Genomic DNA, 27742 nt, shown 5'->3' on the forward strand with positions numbered 1-27742 from the left:
AGAAATTTACGTTATTGCGGTATTTTGATCGAGTTTTTTTCAATTTCTTTATGTCATTGGAAAGATGATGAATTCAGATATTCATACTCATAATATTTTTTGAGCCCCAAAGGCAGATCTTGTTCAAATTCTGGGTCAATTTAACGATATTTCGGATTTTAAAGAAATTGACGTTATTGCGTTGTATTAAAAGTATTTTGTTAGAGAACTGATCTTTTTTTTTCGAATTTCTTTATTAGATTGGAAAGATGTCTGAGCTATAAATCCATACCCAAAATTTTTTTAGAGTCCTAAAGGCAGATCTTGTTCATATTTTGGGTCAATTTAACGATTTTTCGAATTTTCAGGAAATTTACGTTGTTGCGTTGTATTGAAATTATTCTGTTAGAAAACTGATCAATTTTTTTGTCAAATTCTTTTTTTGATTGGAAAGATGTCTGAGTTGTAAATCCATACCCAAAATATTTTTTGAGACCCAAAGGCAGATCTTGTTCAAATTTAGTGTCAATTTAACAAACTTTTCATTTTTTCCTCAATAATACGTTATTTTATTTTGATAAATGTAGTTTTTTGTACTTCTCCCTTGATCCCAAATGCTTCGTGTGATTGAATGCTACATAATAACGTTCAATTTGCAATTCTACATCTCTGTGGTTAATAATTAAAAATATTTCGCAAAGTGGAAACACGTTTTTATGACATCGTATATTTTGCTGCGGGATTTTGCTAGCATTTTGCTTATATGACAGTGGCGATAGCACACGGTAGCTTTTGTATTTTCTGTTCCATATATAACAAAGGCCAGAATATGAAGAAAGAGGTTGATAATGAAGACGACGAATATGCGGATTTAAATAAGCCGCTTTCAGATGTGAAAGACAAATGGAAAATATTACCGGCATTTCTCAAAGTGAAAGGCTTGGTGAAGCAACACATCGATTCATTTAATTATTTTATTAACGTGGAGATCAAGAAAATAATGCAGGTTGGTGAAATCTATTATTGATTTTCTACGCGGCGGTGTGGCTCAACGGGCTAAGCGTTAGGAATACGCTCGCTACCGCACCTCTAATTACTCTGCGTGGGTTCGCAGGTTCGAATCCCATGCAGTGATGGTTATGTGCGAGAGGATTGTCCATGCCTCCGAAAACAAACAATATATATATATATATATAACTAATCCCATACCCGACTTGAAATGGTAACCGGACGAGAGGCCGTGGTTCGCCATATGGATAAGCCGTCTTATCGGCTTTCCTCTCCCCCTGGATAAATATGTAAATCCTATCCTATCCATTTCAGTTCAATCTTATTTAGAATATATTTGTTGAAACTTACGGTCTTATCTCCAGTTTAGGGTTAAATATATAAAGTTCTCATGTAAAAATGTTGAAATTATTTTTTTTTTCATTTCGCTGACTGGATGACTCATTGAGTCTTTCGCGACCCTGCGTCAATTGCTGTGAATCAATGTTTTCTATTTATTTTTAGTTCACTATGTTTTACTTTTGCTTTCAATTGATTCTTGCATGACGGGATAAAATATCTGAATCTATCTATTATTTTTATCATTCAACACAATTTAACAAAAACAAATAGGTTAAGTTTATTCGACTTTCTAAATGTTGCAATATTGATTTTGGCTCATTTAAGAATTGCTCATTTGTGAATGTTTTATTTTACAGGCAAATGACAAAGTGCTAAGTGATGCTGATCCAAATTGGTATTTAAAATATCTCGATATTCACGTTGGAAAACCTGACGTGGAAGAAAGTTTCAATGTCACTCGTCCTATTTCACCACACGAGTGCAGGCTTCGAGATCTTACCTACTCTGCTCCGATAACTGTTGATGTTGAATACACAAGAGGGCAGCAGAGAATTATTCGAAAACACCTCCCCATTGGAAGGATGCCAATCATGTTACAAAGTTCAAATTGTGTTTTAGCTGGAAAAAATCCTGTTGAGTTTGCAAAGCTAAATGAATGTCCGTATGATCCAGGCGGTTATTTTGTTTGCAAAGGGGTTGAAAAGGTAAATTAAAAATGAAATGATGGCTGAATATAATTGCTTCACAATTACTAGACTAAGGTTAGGCTACTTTACGAGATAAAGGTGTATCGAGTGAAGTAAAAACTCTGATTAAAATAAAACAAACCTGGTTATATATTGAGAACTGACTTCATAAAAAAATATTGAAATTGCAATATGGCTTCATGAATAGGCTACCTGGCATTATAGCCTATTTATATATGCAATGTATAAAATTAGGAAGCGGTAAATTTCATAATAAAATTTTGAATTTTAGGTCATATTGATTCAAGAACAACTGTCCAAAAACCGAATGATTTGTGAGAAAGATCGAAAGGGTTTGGTGAGTTGTTCCGTGCACAGTTCCACTCACGAGAAAAAGACTCGAGCGACAATTTTGCAAAAGAAGGGAAAATTTTATTTACAACAGAATGCACTGACAGAAGACACTCCTGTTTGTATTATTTTTAAAGCAATGGGTGTTGAAAGTGACCAAGCTATAATGCAACTCATAGGTAAGGCACTAGGTCCAAAATTTTACTGTGGAGTCACGAATGAGTCGGAATGGTCGACATTATATTTTCAAACTTTGTAAATGTGTAACGAAAAAGTATGAACTGAAACATTCCAAGATCTTTATCCACCAATTCTCACAAAAATTTTATTAAGACTTTAGTTGCAGAAATGCTTGTTAATTGAGCTTTTTACATATTTTTACAAATCTTGAAAAATATGCTGATTTCAATTAATTCATGGATGTTAAACTATGGACTATGCATATTGCGCAATTACTTGATTGAATAATCCCATATGCAACCTGGACTGGTAATCGAAGGAAAGTCTTTGCTTCGCCTTGCGACTAATTCATCTCAATCTGAGCCCTTTTCTCTCCTGGTTAAATATTAAAATCATATATTCTTGGACACGAAGTGTATGTGTATATTGTTTCGTTATTATGTTGTTGTTGTTCCTGTTGGTATTTTTTTTCATATAATTATGAAAAAATTGCTTTTCTCAATAATTGCTTTGAATTTTTCAGTGGTTCAAGATTGTATTTTTTGGTAGAAGGTTATTACTTTTCTTATTTTAAAAATTTCTGTGGGCTCTATGGGATTTGTTTTTCGTGTGCGATGACGTCATCAAAAATTGTGCACTTTGTTGCGGTTTTGGGTTCTCAATAGTCGTGAAGACTGTGGTATTGACCTGTACTACTTCGTTCTTGCCTTTGTGTCCATGTTTTTCAGCATCACTTTTTTGTACTTATATAAGTAAATATAATCAGAGTTGGGTACTCCTGAAGTATGTGCACCAAGATGTTGCATAACCTGAACCCTAACCTGGTACACAACCTGATTTCAGGTTGTGTGCCACCTTGGTGCATATACTTCAAGAGGTCCCATAGTTGTTGTTTACATTACCTTTATCCCAGGGACCGATGAGTCCATCATGTCTCTATTTGCATCCTCCATCGAAGAATGTCACAGACTCGAAGTTTTTACTCAACTTCAAGCGACTCGTTATATTGGTCAAAAAATCCGTAGAAATCGTGGCATGTGGGGAGCACCGAGACGATCACGAAACGATGAAGCAAGAGACTGGCTGGCAACAACTTTACTTGCTCATGTGCCTGTTATTGATTGGAATTATCATTGCAAGGTTAGACATGTTTCATATTGGTTTAGTTTTGTAAAGTTGTATCTGTTTTTTACTTGTGATGTTGCAAAAAAGATAAGTTTAAAAGATCTCATTTTTAATATTTTATTTCATGAATATTAACAGGGCTGGGCGAGAAAATTCACAATCAACATTCAAATTTGGATCGAAAAGTGAAAAAAAAACTTTTGTTTAAGCTTCCGAATCCAGATTGATAAATATGTAGACCCTCGTCCTGAATTTGTGTAGAAATCAAATTTTGCTAATAAAAACTTAACATATATGCAAACTTTCTTTTTTAGGCTGTTAGAAAAATTTGTCAACTTGATTTTTTTTATTTTCTGTAGAAAAATTTGACTATTAATTGTTTGAACTTTTACCTCTGAGGAATCAAAAAGTTCTCTACTCTCAACTCTGGGGAGTTTTGAGTATATGCCATGGATCCCGCTTCAATAAAAACATTTTGAACCCCGCCTCCATAAAAAAAAAAATTTCAAATTTTGAAGATTTGTTACATGGTTAATCTATTATTGTGATTTGTCTCATATGCCCTTGTTCAATGCCATCCTTCACCAAGTTATTTGTGTCATCTAGTTTATGCAAGAGGCTTCAAGCATGTCTGGATTTTAATGGCTAAAACCCTGCTAAGCTTTTTTATACTTTTTTTCTAACAGGCTGTCTACCTCGGACTTATGATAAGACGAAGTATTCTAACACAGCTTGGAAAAATTGAGGTATATAGATGTTTTAATAAGTTGCTTCTATATAAAAATACCGAATATTTTACTATTTTGAATACATATTAGAAAATGTTTTGGAATATGTAATATCAAATTTATTCTAAATTGGGGCCATGTTCATGTGGAAATTAAAGAATTTACTATATCTTGATGATCATATCTATAATGACACTAATAAAAAGATCATTGTTTTTCTGTGTTGTTTCTTATCAGTTGAGATATTGTAGGTTTTGTTCTTCTTTTCTGTCAGCTCAAAATTCCTAATTTTTGAATAAAAATGTTCTTGAGTTATTCCTAAATTCAAAAATGTACCATATCGAATATAATGAGATCTCTGCTCCTATATTCATTTATTCTAACAGGTAGATGACAGAGACTATTATGGGAATAAAAGAATGGAGTTAGCAGGTGGTCTCGTGTCCCTTTTGTTTGAAGACTTGTTCAAGAGATTTAACGCAGAATTGAAAAAAATTGCAGATCTTACAATTCCCAAACCTCGGGCTGCTCAATTTGATATCGTTCGTCATATGAGACAAGTGTGTTTGCAGTTTTATATAATTTTTTACCCCCTGCGTTTCTACCAGTTGATGGTATATTGATTACCATGCTTTTATTTGTGTTAATTTATAATATTAAGTTAATAATGTAAGATTTTTTCTATGAAATGTCAAAAGCTTTTTTAGATTAAACCAACTTTGACAGAGTGTCGTTAAATTTACCATTTAAGAAACCATTTGTGATATTTTGGTGAAATTATCATTTACAACAAAAGCAAGCGTTTAGGAAATTTTAAAATATATTTCAAATAGGAAGATTTCTGCTTTATATATGAAAATCCATAGTCAAAGCTAACGTTTGAATGCTTAGGTATAGTGTCCATACTTTTTAATCTTACTTTTTAAATTCTCTTCATTTATGAATAAAGAAACCAAATACTTTTTACACTGTTTTGACTTTTTGCAGGATCCTATCACCAATGGCCTCGTTATTGCAATATCAACTGGCAACTGGGTGGTGAAGAGATTTAAAATGGAGAGAAAAGGTGTCACACAGGTGATCTATCTTAGTTCAGTTTTGTTGAAATTCTGAGACGATTTGTATGTATGATATCTTCTTGTGTTCTAATTGAAAAAGCAAATTTAGACAATGCAAAAATTGAAATTTGTTACATTATTACTACCGGTAGTTTTATGCTGCCAGCAAAAGTGCAGATCAACAAAAAATGACTTTTTATAGTAAATTGAATTATCGGCAATTATATTAGAAGCACGAAAGTTTCTTCTATGTAACCTCCAATCATTCGGTAGTTACAAAGTTAGTATATTTTATTCAATTTTTATTGTTCCATTTGTTATCGCCTTCGGAACTTTTCTTATGTGTATTTTGCTAAAATGAAATTTTGGAAATGAATGCAGAAGATATATCTGTATTATCTTTATCATTTTTAAAAAATTTGGCTTCAAACTGGGTTAAATATACATACGGACTCAGGGATGGCCATTTCCGAATACTAAACTATTCCGAATACATTCTAAAATAATGTTTTCAAATCTGGAATTCCGAATACATTCTAAAATCGAAAATAACACATTTTTGTTTTAGTTTATTAAAACCCAGTAAATTAGGAAATAAGCTTCACTAGAAATATTAGAATAAAGCCACAAACCAACAGTATATGTACACAAAGTAATTGATAGTTTATAGCTATCAATAAAAAATAATAGCTTGTGACACAGTCAGTTTATTAAAATTATTCACTTTGTACAAATGACCATATGAAAAGATAACCAAGGAGTTGTCTGACGCTTTCTATCATTGGTACCATGATATTACGATAATATTTAAGTCTATTGACAAAAATACTACTTGTATTCAGATAATTGTGTATATTTTCTGTGAGTAATCAAGTTTATTGGCAATACAGGTAACTGAAACAAGCAACAACAATCGAAAATCCATTATGCCTTTAAAAATTCTAATATTTAAGCTTGAGTATTCTACTACCTACCAGTATATTTGTATATTAATTTATGTGAACCATATTGTTAAGATGTATAACATATTGTTGTGTTTGGAATTAGAAATAATAGAGAATAGATGACCACCACTGCCAGCCGCGCAGCCAGGATTTTCGAAATCGGAAATTCCCATCGCCGCCTGTAACACCCACCGCGATTCCGCGCTCGATAAAAGAGCCGTCTTTTCAGCGTGTAATGATCATCCTGTTACATAAAATATTCAATCCATGACAACTACGAGATTCTAAAATATCATTATATATTAATTTAATGTGTCCAACGTAGCTCGCGGTTGCTTCTTCTTACGTCAAAAAAAACATTATTATTCGGTCCACAGCGATCTGTGACCTAAAAGTACGAGATAAACCGCCTGATGTATTTAATTTTAATACGTATTTTTGCAATCTTGCCAACTCGGTATCGCCGTTAGAAAAATCTCAAATAATGATATAAAATCCTGTTAAGTGTAGTGTATAATTCATTTCATACAATGAATATACATATAAAGTTTAGCAGTAAATTAAAAATACATATTCATCACCGCGATTATGCCACCTGTTAAAAGAGTCGACTTTTACAACAAATGATATAACAGCGAATATATATTTTTCTGTTGTGCAAAGTGATGAATTCGTGACCGATACGGGCATATTTAAAATGTCTTGATTTATTAATTTAATTGTCTTCAATTTAATAACCTGCGGTTGCTCGACAAAATAAAATCCTCACCACTCTTATATACATACCATTGCAATCCGCGATCATAAGAATAAAAACGTGTGGTAAACTGCCCGATTAAATAATGTTCAGATCCGTATTTTGCCAATTCGGCAAATATTTAGATGTAGGCCTACTTGTTAACAGTGACTCCGCTCAATCGAAATGCTGACACTCTGATTATTTTTCGATAAAAACGTTCGAAAAATCCATAAATCTGCTGTAACATCTCAGAGTAAAATTTATTTCATCACAATAAAATTGATCGAATATACTTTAGATTAATTATATTATATACATCCTCACAACCCGGGAAATAGTCGTGTTTCAAACCTTGTATAATGTTAACACGAAAATATTCGACGGCAATTTGAAGTAATGAATAATCAGGCAAATCCCGCCCTCAATTTGTGACGATATGTTTCTAAACGCCCGACCAAACATAATGTGTACGGTAGGCCCACGAAATTTTGCGATTTTCATTGCCTAGAAAAGCCTCAATAAAACTTATATTAATTTGAGTTGGGTTGCGCGAGACTAACTTCCTATCTTTTCTCTATGCCTTTATGCTAGTGGATCCGTATGCGTATACTGCAAGGATGCTGTAGCTGGAATAAACATGACTATTTTAATTGGATAAGACTTATATTGTTTGTGGTTTTATTTTCAGTATTTTAAATTGCCGCTTTTCAATCAAAAAGTTGGGTTGTCTTTAGAAACTCGCCGCCGATGAACGTATTTACTAGATTCACAATTCCGTGCGCGTACAAAAATAAAATAATTGTCATCGTTATCGTGGAACAAATTTGTGTAAAATTTTTGTTTTAGAGAAAATTACACAAAGTTTCTATCGAGATTGTTTTCATTCAACGGAAACGTCTTGGAAGCGGCGTCGAAAATGTGTGACGTCACACAAATATTCGATATTCTTATGAACGCTAATTCCGATATTCGAATGACGAGATATTCGAATCGGCCATCCCTGCATACGGTACTTCTTCATACACTTTTATTAATTCAGTACCCATGTCTATATGTAATTACATTTTGCGTTATTTAGTTCTCCATAAAATTTTAGGTTTTGACAAGATTATCGTACATATCCGCTCTTGGAATGATGACAAGAATTTCATCGCAGTTCGAGAAAACACGTAAAGTAAGCGGTCCACGATCCCTGCAACCTTCACAATGGGGGATGCTCTGTCCTTCTGACACACCCGAAGGTGAAGCTTGTGGTTTGGTGAAAAATCTGGCTCTGATGACTCATATAACAGTAGATGTTGAGGAAGAACCGACTGCCAGACTTGTTTTAAATCTTGGTGTTGAAGATATATACATGCTTTCAGGTAAACTTGATTAAACATGTTCAGCCAGTCAGTAGTTTATTTATCACCAAAATGAAAATACACCTGGTGCAAACAAAAACTAGGAAAAAAACATAGAAATGGCATTTCACAGTGAAGGATGATGTGAAGAAAAAAAAGGTTGGTTATCGAGCAGCGAAACCCATGTTATGATGGCTGATGGATGAATAATGCTGAGAATGTGAAATAATTGTATTGTGGTTATCCATTCAATTAGTTTGGGCTAATGCAATTTTATGCATAAATATTTTTTTCATTATCATTTAATAACAAGGAATGCACGCCTGTCTTTGCCGTGAACTTTTTTTTTTCGGACAACTTCCAGTTTCGTTCAATAGCACATGATTTTTTATATTACAATGTAGCTGAACTATTTACCCCTTAGGCCTTATAGTTTCATAATCTTTGGGACAAATATATTTCAAGACTTAATTTTGTAAACTAATCTTGCCATTTTAAGATTATGCTAAAAGTAACGTTCAAAATGTCTAACACGCTGCATGCCCACAGCAATATATCTGTGAATAATATAAGATGTTTTGATATCCTCAGGTGAAGAAATTTACTCTCCACTCGTTTATCTCGTATTTTTGAATGGAAATGTTCTTGGAGTCATCAGAAATCATAAAAAACTTGTGAGAACACTCAGAATTATGAGAAGGTATTTTTTAATTATTCTGTATCAAAAGTCAGGAAAGTGAATGTGATAGATTTTCTGCTTGTAGGTATCTGATCTTCAAAATAAAATATAATCAATGGTTGGAAATGGAAACAATATTAAGAAGCTTTAAGTTTGCAGGTTCAAACCTTGTGAGGTGTATTTATGTGCCAGTGGGGTACTATCTGATGGTTCATGTAAATGAATGTCTGATAATAGTTTCCTTATGACCCACTAGTTAACTATTCCTATATCCGACCTAAATTGGTAACCTATTGAGAAGTCATATTTTGCCTATAAGATTAAGCTGTCTTATTATTTTTTTTGGTTGGGGTGAATGTGTTAATTCCATAATATTGGAAAATAAGATCGGATTTTTAAGCTCAACAGACAAGGTTGTTATTATTTTACCTTGAACATGTTTGCTTTCAACAATCATTGTGTGGTTGCAATTTTAAATACAGAAGTTACTTTTTCATATGATATTTCAAGTTTTTTATATATACCGTACTTTATATATTTTCAGGAATGGTTACTTGGATGATTTTATATCAGTTTGTACAAACCATGCACATCATTCTGTCTATATTTCATCAGATGGTGGAAGACTATGCAGGTATTGTGTAGATTATGTAAACAAGATATATATAGTGTAAAATAAAATCAATGCTATAACTTATAAACCTTGAAAGAGCAACTGAAGTGTTATCAAATACATGCAATGCCAGTTATGCCACAAAACTATTTCACCATTATTAAGGAATATTGAAGTGTCTTATTGTTAGTAACATTTGGATGTATGCAAAATTAACTTACCATACCTTACAATGTTCCTTCCCTTTGATGAATTTCAAATAATTTTAAAGTAAGCTTACAGTAATTCAAAAAATCAATGTTAGGGCAACGGAATTGATCCTAATTCAAGGAAAGGCTGTGCATATGAGGCGTGTTAATCACAACTTCGTCTTATTTTATAACATTTCTTCGAACAATTTAAATTAAACTTGTTTTGAATCCCTCATTGTTGAATACGTTGACATCTCTAGTTCAGTTGCCTCTCATTCTTATGTGATCGAGGTCTTATTCAATTTCCTTGGTAAAGATATGATAAATCCAAATTCAGTATTTGTCATCTACAATGTCAGATAAAAAAACGATTTTAATCGTAAAAATTCCATTTAGGCCTTACATACTTGTCCATAAAGGAATGCCGCTCGTTAAATCATCGCATATGGAGGAATTACAGCGAGGATTGCGATCTTTTGATGATTTTCTTCGTGATGGATTGGTGGAATTTCTTGATGTTAATGAAGAAAACGATTGTAATATTGCTATTGTAGAAAAAGATATCGGGTCTCATACAACTCACCTTGAAGTGAGTAAAATTATATAATTTGTTAACAATTAACATACATTATGCATTCAAAAATTATGGTTTTGTGTCTTTCTAAGCCAGGGGTGGGAAATCACAGCTCACAGGCCGGACCCAGCCCATTGAACTCAAACTCACCCATCCAAATTTCTATTCCGAAGTATAAGGATTAATGAAGGCAAAAACAGTTCTCTAACGTATTCAAACATACGAGCGGTCTAAGAAATCAGCACAAGCAGCTTAACCTTAGCTGTTGCGCTAGTTTTTGTCAAACTGTTTTTATTCATATTTTTACATTGAGCCTCCCGCCCTGTAACCAAGTCTATTGTCTTGAACTGGACCACTCGGGGAAAGTAGTTGCCAACCCCTGTTCTAAACAAATGTGCAATTTTAGTAAGAAATTGAGATTACTAACTATACTTTGGGGTATTGCAGGCTTTGGTCTTGAATTGTTTTTCAAATATCATGTATATATTAATAATGTATCATCGAGACATTCTATTACAGGTGGAGCCATTTACTCTGCTTGGTGTCTGTGCCGGTTTAATTCCTTATCCACATCACAACCAATCTCCAAGAAATACTTATCAATGTGCAATGGGAAAACAAGCGATGGGTACAATTGCATTAAATCAAAGAAATCGAATTGATACATTAATGTACCTGCTTTGTTATCCACAGGTGAGACTAATTTTTTCAGCAAAGTCAAATTCTTTTAAATTGAATGGTAGAATTAATTGATTTGAAGTTTTTCATTTAATTGATGTTTAAAAAGTGACTTATTTGTTGTGTTGGTTATTTTATACGAATGTTTACATGACTTTCACTCGAAATAAGTCACTGTATATTAATGTACCGTACCTGCTCTGCTATCCAAAGGTGAGATTGATTTTTTCACAATGCTAAATTTTTCATGGAATCATTTGAGTAGTATGCTGACATATATATTAATGAGGCTTTTGTATTGTGTTGAGTAATTTGGTATATTTTTATACAGATGTTTTACATGCTATCCCCTTTGAATAAGGCTCTGTGCTGGCATCCACTATGTGTACGAGCAGCTTAGTTTGCAGAAAAATCGAATTTGAGGAATAATATTAAAATTCAATTTTTTATAATATTATTGCTAGGCACCTTTGGTTAAAACTCGAACAATCGAACTAATCAACTTTGAAAAATTACCGGCCGGACAAAATGCAATCATTGCAGTGATGAGTTACAGTGGGTACGACATTGAAGATGCTTTGGTGTTGAATAAAGTGAGAATTATTTATAATTTGTATGCTTCACATTATTCTACGTTTGTAATGTATTAAGTGAAGTTGAAATGGTTAAATATTGAACTATGTATTATTGTTGTTGGAGCTCGAGTCTCTTGGTTAAATGATAAAATTGTACCACTGGATAAATGGACTAATTGCAATTCTCATTAGATTTTCCATACCCATTAATTTAATAAATTTTAGACTTCCAGGTCATATTGGATAGAGATGCACCATATGTTGATTATCAATACCTTATATGCAAATGTGTTTTCCTTGCTAAAAATAATACATTTTGTGCATTCAATCTTATCAATTTCTTGCTTAATTTTATCAAGCAAATATGGTTTAAATGGTGTGGCACTTAATACTGAATACTATTTTTGGATTTTCTCCGTGAAATTACAAATTTCCTATAAATTTTCTTCCAGTTTGGAAATGCTGCTTTGACAGTTCCAAGAAGATTACAATCTTTTTCTTATCACAGGCTTCACTCGACCGTGGATATGGCAGATGTCTTGTTTACAGAAACCAGAAATGTACTTTGAAAAGATACGCTAATCAAACATTTGATCGTGTTATGGGACCGGCATTAGATGCGGAAACTAGAAAACCAATATGGAAACATGAAATTTTAGACGCCGATGGTATTTGTAAACCAGGAGAAAAGGTGGAAAGCAAACAGGTGACTTGGTATACTGTACATAAGGTATTTCTTTAATGGATGTTTCCCTGAGCATCAACTTCCTTGTTACTTCCTTAGCATTGGCCAATCAGCAAGGTGTAAACGTTGATGTAACAATCAAAATTTTAGCGTCTGCTCAGACACTTTTTGCATTGACAGGTTTCCAAGTAAACATTACCTCATTTTCATGGTTTTTCTGGTTGTTTATAAGTTTTTCATTGTGTTGTGAAATATTGTGATGAATTAAATGGTCATTTTGTCTTTGTGCACATCCAGTTTAGCTGCAGTAATCATAAATTAGTCATGAATAAGATACACTAGGCTAAAATGAGTTTTGAATGGCAGGTGGTTAGATATTTCACAATTGTAAACAATTTTGTATGTGCCAACACGTGAAATTCTCAAAAAATAAGCATTGCCATTTCAAAAATTTTGACTTGTTAAGTTAGGAAAAAGTTTCACTGGGGTCTAGGGTTGGAGAAACATTCATTATAGTTTGTAAGAGGAATTTAGCCTTTGTCATCATAAGAAGTTATCAGATATAATAAAACAAATAAATAAGGAGAAAGGCAAAGAAAGGATAGGAAAATTATAATCTCCTATAGTATACTAGAAATAAACAAATACATTTTATATTTTTCTTAATTCGTTTTCTATAACTTTGCAGGTTCTCGTCAACAAATCCTGTCCTATGCAAACCAGCGTCATTCAATCCGGTGATCCACACCAGAAACAAACTTCATTTCAAGACGTTCCTTCTTCATACAGAGGTCCCATTCCTTCCTACATTGAAAAGGTTGTTAATATTCGGTCTTTCTACATCCTTATGTTATTCAGCGATTTTCATGTGTACATGTGTTTACTATAGGGTTGGATTTACATATTCATCGACGCTCATGTAGTATGTGCACCAAGATGGCGCACAACCCGAACCCTAACCTGGTACACATACTATGTTCAGGTTGCGCCATCTTAGTGCCCATACTAAGGGAGGTCCTATTCATCCTTACGACATACGACTTAGTCATATGACAAACCACGGACTCTTGTCCGGTTACCGGCCCATTCCAGGTATGGGATTAGTTAGCCAGTTATTCGTTTTCGGAAGCATGGACTTGGTGGAGGAAGCCTTAACAGACCAGCGGTGGAATGAACCACCCTACGGCGTCGAGGAGTCCAGCAATCCTCTTTCACATAATAACCCTATGTGGGATTCGAACCTGCGACCCCACGCAGAGTAATCAGAGATGCAGTGGCTTACATATTCCTAACGCTTAGCATGATGCGCCACACCACCGAGCTAATCTATGGGAAGCTAACCAATTACTATGCCATTATTCTTGAGTGCCGTTTTTATCATAATCATCAGGTAATGGTATCTTCCAACACTGAAGAGGCATTTCTCATCAAAATTTTGTTGCGACAAACAAGACGACCAGAATTGGGTGATAAGTTTAGTTCAAGGCATGGACAGAAAGGCGTAACAGGGTTAATTGTACCACAAGAAGACATGCCATTCAATGAGTTCGGAATTTGTCCTGATGTAATCATGAATCCGCATGGTTATCCTTCTCGAATGACCGTTGGAAAGTTGATTGAACTTCTTGGAAGTAAAGCTGGTAAGACTTGATTTTTATTGATTTAAGAATAGTTTCAAGAGAAATTGTCAAGTAAAATATGGTGCAATTTTTAATGTAGCCATCACGCACCATTCTGGTATATCGATTTAAGCATTCTTACACAGCAACTCACGTGCAACAGTTTAGATCATATTTGCCTTTCGTCTATAAATGCTTATACTATATATCTCTTTATCAGTTATAAATATAAAGGAATTTATATCTGGGCAAAAGATATGAGAGCAAAAAGGGTTATAACTTATAAACCTTCATTCAGCCCTTTAGCAGCATTCCAAAAACAAAATGGTGAATATTAAGATATAAAAGCACACTTTGAAAAGATTCATAAGCAAGAAAATTTTTAAGCAAGTCAATCTCGGTAGTGACTGTACTTATTTGTTATACAGGTGCGGTTGAAGGGAAGTTTCATTACGGGACGGCATTTGGTGGTGACAAAGTCGAAGATTTATCCAAAGTTTTAGTTGATCACGGATTTAATTATGCTGGGAAAGATTGTCTTACTTCTGGAATAACAGGCGAACACTTGGAAGCCTATATTTATCACGGACCAGTTTATTATCAAAAACTGAAGCACATGGTCCTGGATAAAATGCATGCCAGGTTCGTCATTTTTTTATTATTTATATTTGCCAACCATCAAAAATTGCCCCCATAAAACGTATATACTCCATATACTCCTTGCCCCCATATACTCCAGCAGTGTTATTAAGTTACATCGGCCTATGTTCTTCGGAACGCGCTGCTGTCGCAAACAATTGCAAATATTATTGTCTTATTCATCTCAAGGTCATATCGACCTGTCCCCATGGATACTTCAAGCAGTTTCGCAATCAAAATTGTAATAAAAATAAATACAATAAACGAATTATATCAAAAATGATGCAATAATGCAATAATTTATTCCGTTTTATATCTAAATCAGATTGTAGGATGTTATCTGAAGTAAACTCTATATTCCAGAACCTGGTAGGTCTACCACCTTCTTCAGGGTGTAGTAAGTTAGCTCAATTGGCTGGAAAGATCCCATTTCTTTGAAAAAAATAGCACCCCTCCACCTAACAGTAGGTAGAGTAATTTGTTTATAGTGAAAGGAACCAAAAATGTCATATAAAAAGCATTTGATTAGTTTTTGGAAGCCGAATGAACTTTCACGATGAACCATGCACACATTGTTCGGCGGGCGCTACATAAGTGTGTGTACCAATATGGAGGTAACTAATTTTGTTCGCCTACTTCACATCGAGTTGTGTAAAGTGACTGAAACCTGTGGGCAAGGGGAGGGGGTATTCACTTGGCTAACACAGACAGTCCCCGAACTCGTAATAGAACTAAAATAAGGAAAATCGGAATAAAATTATGGCCTAACCATAACCGGGTACACATACTACGGAAGTACCGTTTTTTTTATGTGCAATCATAGTGCGTACAGATCAATCTGCAAGAGTTCTGAAATAACACTTTCCGGTGTCAATATATTTTCACATGAGTTTTAGAAAATATTGATATCTTTTGTAGGGCCAGAGGACCAAGAGCCGTTCTTACAAGACAACCCACTGAAGGGAGATCTAGGGATGGCGGTTTACGTTTGGGTGAAATGGAACGTGATTGTCTCATTGGATACGGTGCGAGCATGCTTCTACTTGAACGACTCATGATTTCGAGCGATTCCTTCGAGGTTGAGGTTTGCGGAGAGTGTGGATTACTCGGATATTCTGGATACTGCCAATTCTGTAAATCTTCCAGGGCTATCGCAAAAATCAAAATGCCGTATGCGTGTAAACTGCTTTTTCAAGAACTTACTTCAATGAACATAGTCCCTCGTTTGAAATTAAAGCCTTACAATGAAGAATGACGTAAAAAGAAAATTATGTTCTGGTTGTTACCTATGTTTAAGTCCATGCATCTGAAACAAATAACTGGCTAACTAATTCCATACCAGAATGAACCGGACGAGAGGCCATAGTACGCCTCATGGAAAAGTCGTCTTATCAGCTTTCGTCTTTCCAGGGATAAATATCGAAATCCCAAGTTTATCTTATTATTAATTGTGGCCTTAGTTGGTATTTTTGTCTGTTATGCTGTTGATGCATTGTGCAATCAAGATGAAATGAACTATGCTTTTCATGTTGACAATACTGCCAAATAACTATATTGCTTCTTGGTAAGCTTCGAACTTCAATCATAAGAAAATTTTGTTAAGATGTTTACATTCCATTATTATTGTCTGTTGGTGCTAGAATTACTTCCTTATTTGAATTTAACATTTTAAGCTGCTCAATTTCAGTATATTAAGTACATGATATTGTACTGAATAAAATACGCATCTCGGAATTGTGTGTTGAATTTGAGAGACGTGTGTATTACACTTTGTGTGGAAAAAACCAATGCCAGTAGCTATCGACTTTTTGAATAAAGTATTTTATCTAGAGTTTTTCGCAATTCCGAAAGCTCACTCGAAATCATCTCTGACTTTTTAGGCAAAATTAGTTCGTCCGAATCTGTGTTCCCCAACCCAACCGCCAGTAACAGACTTCCAAAAGCTTTTTTTCTGTCGCCGAAAAGTTTGGTTTGATGAATGGCCGATTTTTCTTCCGTCGCTTAATTCAATTGGGTTACTCATAAATATGTGATTGCCATACTACTGATCGCGCTTTTCAGGTTATCATCCTTCTGCGTTTGGGCAAATTTCGCGAGTGATTGAAAATGGCTGTTCGGGTGTATTGCAAAGATTTAGAATTGTGTCTTCGCTCACCCTACTAGGATTCAAAGCAAAAATAATCCATATTTGGGCTATTACAATACCTCATAGACAGAACGCCCCTCCGTACTTGGCCAACGTTATTTATTTTCTGTGGAAGCGGCCTATCTCATTCGAAACAATCGTTGTAATGACTGTTGCTAAATTCATCTGGGAATAAGCATCAGCAATCAAAATTGTAATAAAAATAAATAGTGTGCAATAAACAAGTTATATTGCCGGACTTAATACTGCGATTTTTCCCAAACAGTAAAAAAGCATACGGTATACAAATCTAAAGATAGCAGAGAGCGGCTAACATGCCGGCTGACAAATCTTTGCAACGTGGGGTGAAATTTTGAAGTCATATTTGGCTTTCATACTACCGCATAAATGGCCAGCACCCCCCTCCCCCCCGTACTTCTGTAACGTTATTCCTTCTTTATAGAAGTTCTATGTTCTCAATCAAATGAACCTAAATCACGTCTCGTGCTCATGACTATCACAAGTAGCATCAGCAACCAAAATTGTAATAAAAATAAATACAATAAACAAATTATATTGCGAGACATTATAATAGGTTTCGGATAGAATCATATTAAATTTGTCTAATGAAAATATGCTGTGAAGTAAAGTTTATTTTTCCAATCAGTGAAAAATCGTTTACAAGAAGAAAGATACGAGATCGATGCTCCAATATATACCCACGAAAGCCAAAACGGAATAGAACGGGTAAGCAATCTGTCACAGCAAGACTATCGGTACCACAGTCATCACTTTGACGCAGGGACCGCAGTTTTCGCGTCATAAGTTTGCATAAAAAGCATCAAATAAAACAATGGCCAAATAAAAAAAAACACAAATGTTTGAGACCCCTGGACTAGGTCAATAAAAAATTCGCGTCATTGACTAGGTCGTATTTTGAGGGGAGGGCTTTTACTAAAATCATTTTCAAAATTCAGGCAGGTCTTATTTTCAAGGGAGGGCTTATTTTCGGGAAAACGCGGTATCTAATTTTAAAAAATCAGAATTTAATTTACGGAACTGCTGTTGTCGATGAGTACCCGCATGGTTTTATCTAAATAACATCTCCCACTACATAGATTAATATGAAAGATTGTGATTAAAGTGCCACCAGAGATCAGATCATTCTTCTTTCCGCCAATGGTCGAGGTGAATTCCCCAATTTTTTTTATTGAAGCCATATTTTTTCAACGCAATTCTGACATATATATGACACTTTTCTTTGGTGAGGTATTGACGAAAACGCGTTTTTTATTGTGTATGAAGGCTCAGCAATCTGTCTGAGTTATGTAATCTATGTTTCCAGAAAGTTACATACACTTCTATATCTCTCAAGTATTCGATTCGATTCGAAAAAATTATTTGAATAAATTCTGAAATCATCAAGTATTCGAAAGTGTTTAGCAGCCCTAGTAGTGATAGAGAAAATTAGATATAGGTGCAAATTAAATCTATTTCTCACATTTATCTGACATGCTAACTGGGATGGCAGTGGTATCTTTCCAACTTTTCTATTGAACAAGCCGATGAGTAAGCGTCTGTGACCTGGCGCTAAGCGAAATTGCATAAAAAGCAACAAATAAAACACTGACGAAACAAGAGATCACATATAATAACAAAATATTAATTGATATCTATGTATGATATTGATATTAAAGTTGACTTATAACGAGTTTGCAAAAATGGCGCAGTCAGATACGCAGTGAGAGATGCCAAAGCAGCTTGGCAATGGTGGAGAACTGTCGGGCTGACCTTGTCAAATTAAAAAAAAATATATTCTGATTTCAAATTACTTTTCAAAAAACTTCATAAATCTACCGAACAAAATTTGATGCCAGTTTCGAAATGAACCTACAACTGTAATAGTGTTCACAATGATGTCTACGTCGAGCAAGACGCACACGACATAATATGGAGTTCCTTTGGGCACTAACAGACCCGATATACCCATTCCCAATATATCAGACAAAATAGAAATACATGCTAGATACAGAGTACGTTTTACGAGAAGATAGATCTTAGATCCTTTGCGAAAACCACGTCTTGCTGCCTTTTGTGATGTTTCGCTTTCTTCGTCGACTGAAACACGCACATGACTATCCCCGTTGTCAATATGCTTTCGCTTCGTAAATGTAGTGGTCATAAAAGACCCAGTTTTGGCTGTAGATGTCCCGTCTATTGTCTGTAAAGCGATCGATGTATTTTGAGTCTCCTCTGCAGTTCCTATACGGAAACTTGCATTTACAGACATATCCAAAGATGTTCTCGATTCTACTTGTTTCGAAATAAAAGTTTCTGACCGTTCCGATGCCATTTCCGATTGTGACTTTGCATGAATGCAAATCGGATAAACAAAAAGACCGATGAGGGAACCCTGACCTACCGTCAAAATTGCAGCGTAGATGAAAAAACGGTAATTGTTGTCATCTTGATCGTTTCGGAAAACGCAACCATGTACGCCAGATTCGTACTTATTTGTTACCATGTCAACGATCATTGAAGTTAGAATGGGCAAAACGATCATTAGCAGACTCATTTTACTGAATCTTGCGATGCATCTATTGAAAATACTTCCCAGTGATGGATGGGTGTAAAAAGCTCGTTGGCGGATCCACAGAAATAGATAAACAGCCAATACTGACGCTACCAGCAGAACGTTGCTTACATATATAATAACACTGCAAGCTGTGTGGTTCTCAGGATATAGCCCGACAACTAGTATCAGTAACGTAGTGGCAAATTTAGACAAAGGCAAAACTACAGATGCAATTGCAACTTTAAATATAAATCCACCGTCCATATCGGTTCTTGACCTTTTAACTAAAATATTTGATGATTTTGCGTATAAAATAAAGGCAACCGCAATCCACGCGTTACAAAACATCATCAAGCTGTTTGAGATGAAACATATATCCCATATCGAAGTGAAAGAATTCGATTCTCCTCTATCTGTAGTGCTTGAATTCGTATAGTTCACAAAATAATTTGGTGTGCTCGATATCGACAAGCTGCTTATCCTTTCCATCGTTCTTTGACCTATTACATTGAAGTAATGTAAATAAATATGCACATGGTTTAAAATTTCATTTCTAATGCATGTAGGCCAAAATTATCTGAAGTCACCTGTTAATAAAAGTTACCAAAATTAGGACAAATTACTATCAATAATGGAAAACTATTTCTGCTCTAAAGTAGGATTGTTAACAAGGAGAAAGGACTAGCAGGTCTGTACAAAATTCCCTAGTACTCTCTGTTTCTACCTTCATGTTGAAATAGTTCATTTCAGAAAGCGCGTATAAATTATAAGTAATGTGCCATCTGCAAAACATATAGGTCGTTTGAATTACCACATCCGGTAGTCCGATTTCCAATCATCAATGCACAAATGCTTGTATTCCTCGAAAATTGAAAGCAAGGCAAAACACGAATACATACAAATATGCCAATAGTTGTTGTGGTTTGGTGAAATAGTAGTAGAAATAGTAGCGCCGTGTTTGAATCGGTATTCTCACAAACCTCCAAAGCATAATTGTTATGATATACAGGACTGTTTGTTCACAAAACAACGTCATGAAATTGACTTATCTTATCAAGAGATAAGGCGATAGAAAAAGAATATAAGGAAGAATTCGGGGTTTTGATGACTATAACCAAAAACAATAACAATAGATATTTACGCCTTATAGTTCATTTGTCCGATCCCCGTCCCTTAAAATATGGCGTTCATTATTGTCTTCCCAAATTTCAATAACATAATGTATTTTTGATGTACTAATATACTTTAAATATATTTTTCATAAGTACTAAATCAAGTTGTACTTTCTAAAAATTTATAGCAGATAGTAGGATTTTTCTAACGACGATAACAAATTTGCAAGATCGCAAAAATATGTATCAAAACTAAGTATAATCAGGCAATATATTCTCACATTATTATGTTCACAGATTTCCATTGTATTTTATAGAAGTAATGCTTTCATCTTGTCGTAATTCGACGCAACCGCGAATTAACATGAACACAATTAAGTTAAAATAGGAATACATCTTAAATTCTCGTCGTTGTCATTGATTGAAAATTGTGCGACAGAAAATGCCATTGTTGAAATTCGTTAAAAACTTTGTTGTGTTTGTTTTTATTGCCTGTTCACACAGAGTACGATTGCCAGAAACGCTATAAATGCTATGAACTTTGAGTCCGCAAAGGGTTTCGCCGGTGAGATTATAGTCGGCGACCTCTAATGGGCTTTTCACATTTTACGCTGAGCCGACATTTTAATTTAGTATTTAAGAATTTAAACTAATGATCACCATTCACCCAGTATTAAGAATCGTAGAACTCGGCAAACGCAACTTCTGCTCTCCCGAGTTACGTATGCATAATTTTATTAAATATATATCAAGTCGCCTACCGTCTGTTTATTCCTGCTATAATACACGATTTTTAAATCGAGGTGTCAATTTTTCAAAATTATATTCATTCTACAAGACGTATACCCAATCTAATACAGCAACTCACCGCCATGTCCAATCAAACCGATTGTAAGCAAGTAAGGTGCCATGATTGAACCCTCACTATACATGATATGTACTTCATCTAATCAATCTATAATGCATCCTAAGCTCGTAATACGCGCAGACTGCCGCTTTTGTGCAGTTTCACTAGTTTATAATGGGTGCATAGATAATTATTGAAATAGTAATAAACAACTGAAGAATAATTTTAAAAATAAAGCAATTATCCTCCCCGGGAACGACAAAATTTCCCGCTAAGGAGGAATTCCCACCCGCTTGGGAATCGTTGACTTAGTACAACCGATCTTCACTACAATATTTTACTAGAATAAAACGGATAGTCATAAACGTTATAAAACAAGTAGGTATTTATGAAAACACCTGCTTATTGCCTCTCATCTGAACTCTGAATCATTTATTTTTTGTTCATAAAATAGACACATCGGATGTCTCTTTCTAAGTACCCACAATTTATCGTTCTACTTTACGCTCCTACCAATTGTTTCATGGACGTCCACATGCCTTGCTAACAGGTGTATGTCGAAAAGTTGGATGCATTATATTTTAAGATGCAAACAACGTGACATCTTACACGTTGTTCTCATTGTCAAGCTAATATTATATATATACGTAATAAATTTCAGGGTTTACGCCGCAACCGGAAAAAATGAACAAACTATGACTATACAGCACCTGCTCAGTCAATTGCAAGGTATCTTGTTTCTACATCCTATAATATATTCTTTATTACTGAGTGAATGCATGTTTCATTATAGTGCAACTAAAATCATTATCTTAATTGCATTGTCAACGATATATACGATGACTAAACGCAAATTTGAAAATTTTGTAGCCAATGTGTACATTGGAGTTTAATTATTGTGTTTTTATTTCTGACTGGGCCATATACTCCGTGGTGTATATCTACGTAAAATGGCGCCCATTGCGAAGTATTAAAATGCGCCTTCTCGATCGTTGACTGACAATCTTTAACGATTGTTGCTGAATAGAGATGCCTTTAGTTCTTATTTTTAAGTAAAAAAATTCCCAATTCGAAATAATTTTATTGAAACATTTTACAATTAAAACTTTTCACTCATTTTTGCAACCCCATGCAAACGGCGCCCATGGCACTAGTCACATCGGACACCGCATTTACGTTCTTATATATATCTCAAGTATTTTTGTTTACTTGGAAGTTATTTTGATTGTGCAATAAAGAGATTATTATTTTATGAGAACTGACCACAACAGACATTGCGTCTGATATAATATTCAAAGATGGCTTATCAAATTGCCATTCCGTATTCTAAGACAAAAAATAATTGCTCTTTATGACGTCTAACGATCCAATTACGAGTAGAGTGAATATCATTGAGAAATTAATTTTTATGTCTTCGGCTAAATATTAGTGTTATTGAATGAGGCATATGTACGCTGTTACCAACGCTTGAATTCTATCGATTGTAACCCGAGCACACATCCGCTGTGTTGTTTTCTGAGACATTTATTATAATACAATATAGATGAGCAATAGGTCACATTGGTGTCCTATTAACGAACTCACTCGTTCATGAAGAATAGCCATCCTACTGACCGTCATGACTTATAAAATATTTGTTGACAATGACAAAATATAATAAAACGTTGTTGACTGTGGAAGAAAAATTGCAAAGTGAACAATATCAAATCCAATCTCGATCCTAGTAAAAGAAAACCTGTAGACGAGATTTCTTTGAATTTAATATTTTCCATTTACATGCATGGTGCAACCCGCGTCTCTTCAACCTGATAACATCGATTTCAATTTGTTTAATACTTTCCCGTTATCGCCCCACCCCTAATTTTCGGATATATTTTCAGGTTAATTGGGATAATTTATGATAAAATAAACAGACAATGTGCCAGTAACCTAACCTAACCAATCCTTGGATAGTATCGAAAAAAAGACAATCAACAAATTAGTGGTTATGCATTAAAGCGAAGCTTCCAAAATCACAATGCGGGCGTGAATTCACTATTGCATGATTTCCGTCGATATTGCGTACGCATCATTTGACCGCATGCCTTTGAATACATAAATAGAGGTCGTGGTTTGGGAAATATCGCCATGGTTTTGCGGAAGCTTCAGACACCACAAAATACTTAGAACTGCACTTGCATAATTGGGTTGCCGTGTGAGATGCGTTTTCGATTATCATACGCGAACCTATATTAAACGCGATTTTCATTTCCAACTAGTTTGGTATACTATAGACCAGGGGTGCACAACACGGGGCACGCGTGCCAAATTTGGCACGCCATATGTTCAAACGTGGCACGCGAACGATTTTGTGAAAAAAAATTTGTATTCATGATATATATACATTAAAATATCACGTTTGTATCAAAATCAGCTGTTGTTCAGGACATTAAATTGTTCCAATCAATAGATATTCGATATTATTATTAAAATTTGTCTGATGTGTGTTTTACGGGACTAATTTACAATACCAACGGGTAGTGTGGCACGCAACAAGATTATTTGGAAAAATTTGGCACAAGTCTTCATTTGAGTTGTGCACCCCTGCTATAGACTACTCTCTAATTCAATGGAATGGCAAAAAGCTTTGTATGTTCTATGGTCCATTTAATTTGTTAATTTAATTCTGTGATTTTACCCGGAGTAAATTTTAATTATTTATTTAGGGTTATATCGAATCATACAATTCAGATCTGACGGTCTGCTTAATTATTTTTTATCTCAAGTGCTGAAATTCCTCAAAAACCTTAGCAAGTATTCATGTCTCATCTGAATAGCAAAGAATAAATATTCTCAAACTATTAATGTTACATGACTGCTCAAACTTCAGTATCTAATTTACAATTTCCACCAAGTCGCTTTTTGGAATTAGAAAAAATTGGGAACTCTGTTGCGAATACAATTTATCACACTACTCTTGAAGTGAGTAATTAACTTTCGCATATTGCATAAGTTATTGTAGGATCGTTCGTTAGTCAAGGCGCACAATATTCGGCACGTTCAGTTCTAAACTCTGGCAGCGACGAAACTTACATTTATTACGTAATAGTGTGCTTTAACTGGCCAGCCCATGCTCAATGTGTTGCCTACTGTATATGGTATTTTGCCCATGTAGCCTACAACACGCAACAGGCGTCGTATGTAACTGGTTCAAGGCATTTTTTGGGGTATATTATTAAATTCACTCAACATCAGACACGATCGACTACTCGAGCCCTGGCGATCGACGTGTTGGCCACCCCTGGATCTGGATAGTGCTAGAACTTTAAGACCGATTCTGACTCAAAGTGTTAGCGCTGCAAACCGATCAGCATCAGATTTGAATTAACTCCGCACCGTTTCGAATATATATACAACGTGTGGCAATGAACATGTTTTTAGAGGCAAAATCTCTGAAGCAGCGTTATTCACCTTGAATTTTCGTCGAAATACTTCAAAACCAAATAAGGAACACTACAAATTAAATAAAAACCTTCCAGAACATCAGTATTTATCATCAAAATATCATATACAAAATGTCCAACTATCAGGGGCTCCCTTCAACTAATCGAATAAGTCTAATATCATTTTATTCAAAGAACGATTATAAATTTTCAAAGTCACTTCTTTAATATCCGGAAAAAATATAAAGAAGTGCTCTATCATTTTTTCTTGGTGCAAAAGAAAATCATTTTATTTGATGGATTTGAAATTGCGTTTTCAATGAATAATTCAGATAATATAAACAATCGATCATAAAATCGCCAGATTCATCACGGTTCGGAGTTTCCCGACAAGAACAGTACAAATAATGATAAAATAAAATCATTCATGCCTGGATACGAGATAAACTAAAAAGACTGAAAAATGTCAAGTAGGCTTACTTGATAATATAGAATACAAAATACAGGCGATAAGACGGTATTGATCTCACATCAGAAAAGTTGGATAGAAATGACTTAAAACATTTTAGCACTGTATATATATTAAAACAAGGAAGCAATGCCCAAATAAAATAAAGACAAGCATGATGGTATAAAAAAGTGTTCTAAATAAATTTAAATTTCACAATATGTTGGCCAAAACATCGAACCCAAAGGACTCATATAAAATTGAAAGTAATAGCCTTTTTAGCCTCAGCGGCTTCAAACATTTTCAAGTACTGGAAAGTTGGTACATTAGTTTGGAGATTTTTTACCAACAGTAAAGCTCATTGCTTCGAATCAACGCAGTATGTTCAATGTAATTTTTTAGCGGTCGTGGGCTACCAAGCGTGACTTCGTTAATTAAGTAAGATTCTTATCCACGCGATTCTCGTCAGTAGCGGTGGCGCAGGGGAAGCGCGGTGATGTGGCCAAACATTAACCTCAGGGTTCGAACCCCACAAGATAGACTGAGTTGTAGGAGTGGACCAGCAGGCATGGTAGGCAAAGAAGCCGGAGCTTCAGGAATGGGCAGAACATGCTGTCGAAGAAGGAGCAATGGGAGACGATGAGCCAGTGAGAGAAGTCATCAACAAATGGAACTGGAAGATGCCATGGCACCGAAGCAAGCAAGGAGAGGGAGCCGAAAAAAGAGATTGGACTCAGTTGCCACGGCGATAGGTCCAGCAAGCAGGTGGGGTCAGCAGGGCAAGAAGTGAAAGAGCAGCAGCAGGCAAGCTAAGAGCAGACCAAGCTGCAGGGCTGACATGCCAGCAGGTGGCCGAAGAGCAAGCAGGTCGCAGTAGACCACCGACCACCGAGAGATTGCAAGAATTGGTCAAAAATAGTATGAATATATAAAAAGTGCGTATAAATAAGCTGCGCAAGCAAAAAATATGAACATCAGCTAGTGAGAACGGCAAAAAATTGGTAACAATAAAATTAGTAAAAATAATATTAAATAAAAATTAGGCATAAATGTGTGAGGGTGGAAAATCTAAAAAAAACATCTGGCAAGGGACACTTGGCAGCAAAACCAGCGAGGCCCAGAAAAAGATATCAATTGGAATGAAAAAAAAATAGACTGAGCAAGCAAAAAATATAAATAAGAATGAACTGGGAAACGGAATAGGAGGCCCCAAGAAAGAAAATTAGGAGTAAAAAAGGAACTAGAGACCTGAGTGAGTGTGGAAAAGCGAGAAAAAAACATTGAAATGAAGCAGTCAAGGAAAAAAATAAAAGATTATTATTCAAAGCAAGCGAACTCCGAGGAGCAGACCAGATAAATAAGATTAGGCAAAAAAATAAGGGTGAGAATATAAACAAAACATCAGGTAACGAGGCCTCAAGTACAGATATCGGAATTAAAGAAAATAGACTGAGCAAGCAATAAACATAAATAAGATGAACGGGAATGAAAATGGGAGGTTCAAAAAAGAAATTGGGAGTGAACAAAGGGGTGCTTCCGAGGTATGTGTACCAAGATGGGCACAGAACTTATTAGGTTGTGTGTCATTTTTGTGCACATACTACCGCAGCGCCGAAAAAATAAACTAAACCTGGGTTAGTGTGGGAAAGCGAGGAAAAAATATTGAAATGAGCACTGCAAGTCAAGTAAAAAATGAAAGATATTCAAAGCAAGTTGTGAAGGTAAAGCAAACTGGAAATAAATAGAAGGCGGTAAGAATACCTTGCTACAGAACCTGTGATTATCCTGCGTCTGTTCTGCATCTGAAAACAAATATCTGGCCAACGAATTCCAAGGACGTTTACCGACCCTTGACCCCTGAAAAATTCTCTCCATAATTTATCAGTGCAAAATTTTCAACACTGATTTTGAGAGTGTTTCGGAGAGTTGGTGCTTACAAACTAGCTCACATGTTCAACACTATCATTTCTATTCAGTATTCATAACATTAAATCACGTGTCGCTCTCAGTCACAGGTACTGATAAATAATTTTACTTAGCCTAGTCTATCGCAGCGTTTGCGCTACCAATTTTTGATCGTTGTAAATAAACTAAAGGTCCCCGGCACACAACTAAAACTGACAATTAACATGCAAAACTACCAAAAAAGAGGCAACCACGCTTGAATATCTGTCGGGGGCGCGGCGGTGTGGCTCAACGGGCTAAGCGTTAGGAATACGCTCGCCACCGCACCTCTAATTACTCTGCGTGGGCTCGCAGGTTCGAATCCCATGCAGGGATGGTTATGTGCGAGAGGATTGCTGGACTCCTCGTCGTCGTTGGGTGGTTCACGTAACCGCTGGTCGGTTACGGCTTCCTCCACCACCAAGTCCAGGCTTTCCAAAACAAACAATACAGTAAAATTAATCCCATACCCGACTTGGAATGGTAACCGGACGAGAGGCCGTGGTTCGCCATATGGATAAGCCGTCTTATCG

The 27742-nt window shown here is 35.2% G+C and overlaps 2 protein-coding genes across 2 annotated transcripts; one reads left to right on the forward strand and one right to left on the reverse strand.

Moving 5' to 3' along the window:
• The first annotated feature begins 753 nt into the window (after positions 1-753).
• On the forward strand, positions 754-16470 carry LOC120331050 (DNA-directed RNA polymerase III subunit RPC2-like). Its single transcript, XM_078113473.1, has 18 exons — positions 754-985; positions 1686-2033; positions 2308-2545; positions 3460-3686; positions 4358-4417; positions 4786-4959; positions 5387-5476; positions 8237-8504; positions 9075-9183; positions 9707-9796; positions 10363-10555; positions 11060-11233; positions 11683-11811; positions 12302-12499; positions 13167-13295; positions 13869-14118; positions 14526-14739; positions 15655-16470. Exons 1-18 carry the CDS (start codon positions 809-811, stop codon positions 15989-15991), a joined length of 3405 nt encoding a protein of 1134 aa, XP_077969599.1. The 5' UTR covers positions 754-808; the 3' UTR covers positions 15992-16470.
• An 850-nt stretch (positions 16471-17320) lies between these two features.
• LOC120330980 (uncharacterized) lies at positions 17321-20389 on the reverse strand. Its single transcript, XM_039397978.2, has 2 exons — positions 20248-20389; positions 17321-19936 (listed from the first exon to the last, which is right to left on the reverse strand). The coding sequence occupies exons 1-2, from the start codon at positions 20273-20275 to the stop codon at positions 18690-18692; spliced, it is 1275 nt and encodes a 424-aa protein (XP_039253912.2). The 5' UTR covers positions 20276-20389; the 3' UTR covers positions 17321-18689.
• Positions 20390-27742: the final 7353 nt, after the last annotated feature.

The sequence above is a fragment of the Styela clava genome, chromosome 6 (genome assembly GCF_964204865.1).
Source record: "Styela clava chromosome 6, kaStyClav1.hap1.2, whole genome shotgun sequence".
NCBI classification, from domain to species: domain Eukaryota; kingdom Metazoa; phylum Chordata; class Ascidiacea; order Stolidobranchia; family Styelidae; genus Styela; species Styela clava.

Coding starts and splice junctions, on each gene's coding strand:
- LOC120330980 (XM_039397978.2), bottom strand. CDS start 20,275: ATGATTGGAAATCGGACTACCGGATGTG. Junction 19,937..20,247: donor AAATCGGACTACCGGATGTG/GTAATTCAAACG, acceptor TCAATGTAATAG/GTCAAAGAACGATGGAAAGG.
- LOC120331050 (XM_078113473.1), top strand. CDS start 809: ATGAAGAAAGAGGTTGATAATGAAGACGACGAATATGCGGATTTAAAT. Junction 4,960..5,386: donor TCGTTCGTCATATGAGACAA/GTGTGTTTGCAG, acceptor GACTTTTTGCAG/GATCCTATCACCAATGGCCT. Junction 14,119..14,525: donor ACTTCTTGGAAGTAAAGCTG/GTAAGACTTGAT, acceptor TTTGTTATACAG/GTGCGGTTGAAGGGAAGTTT.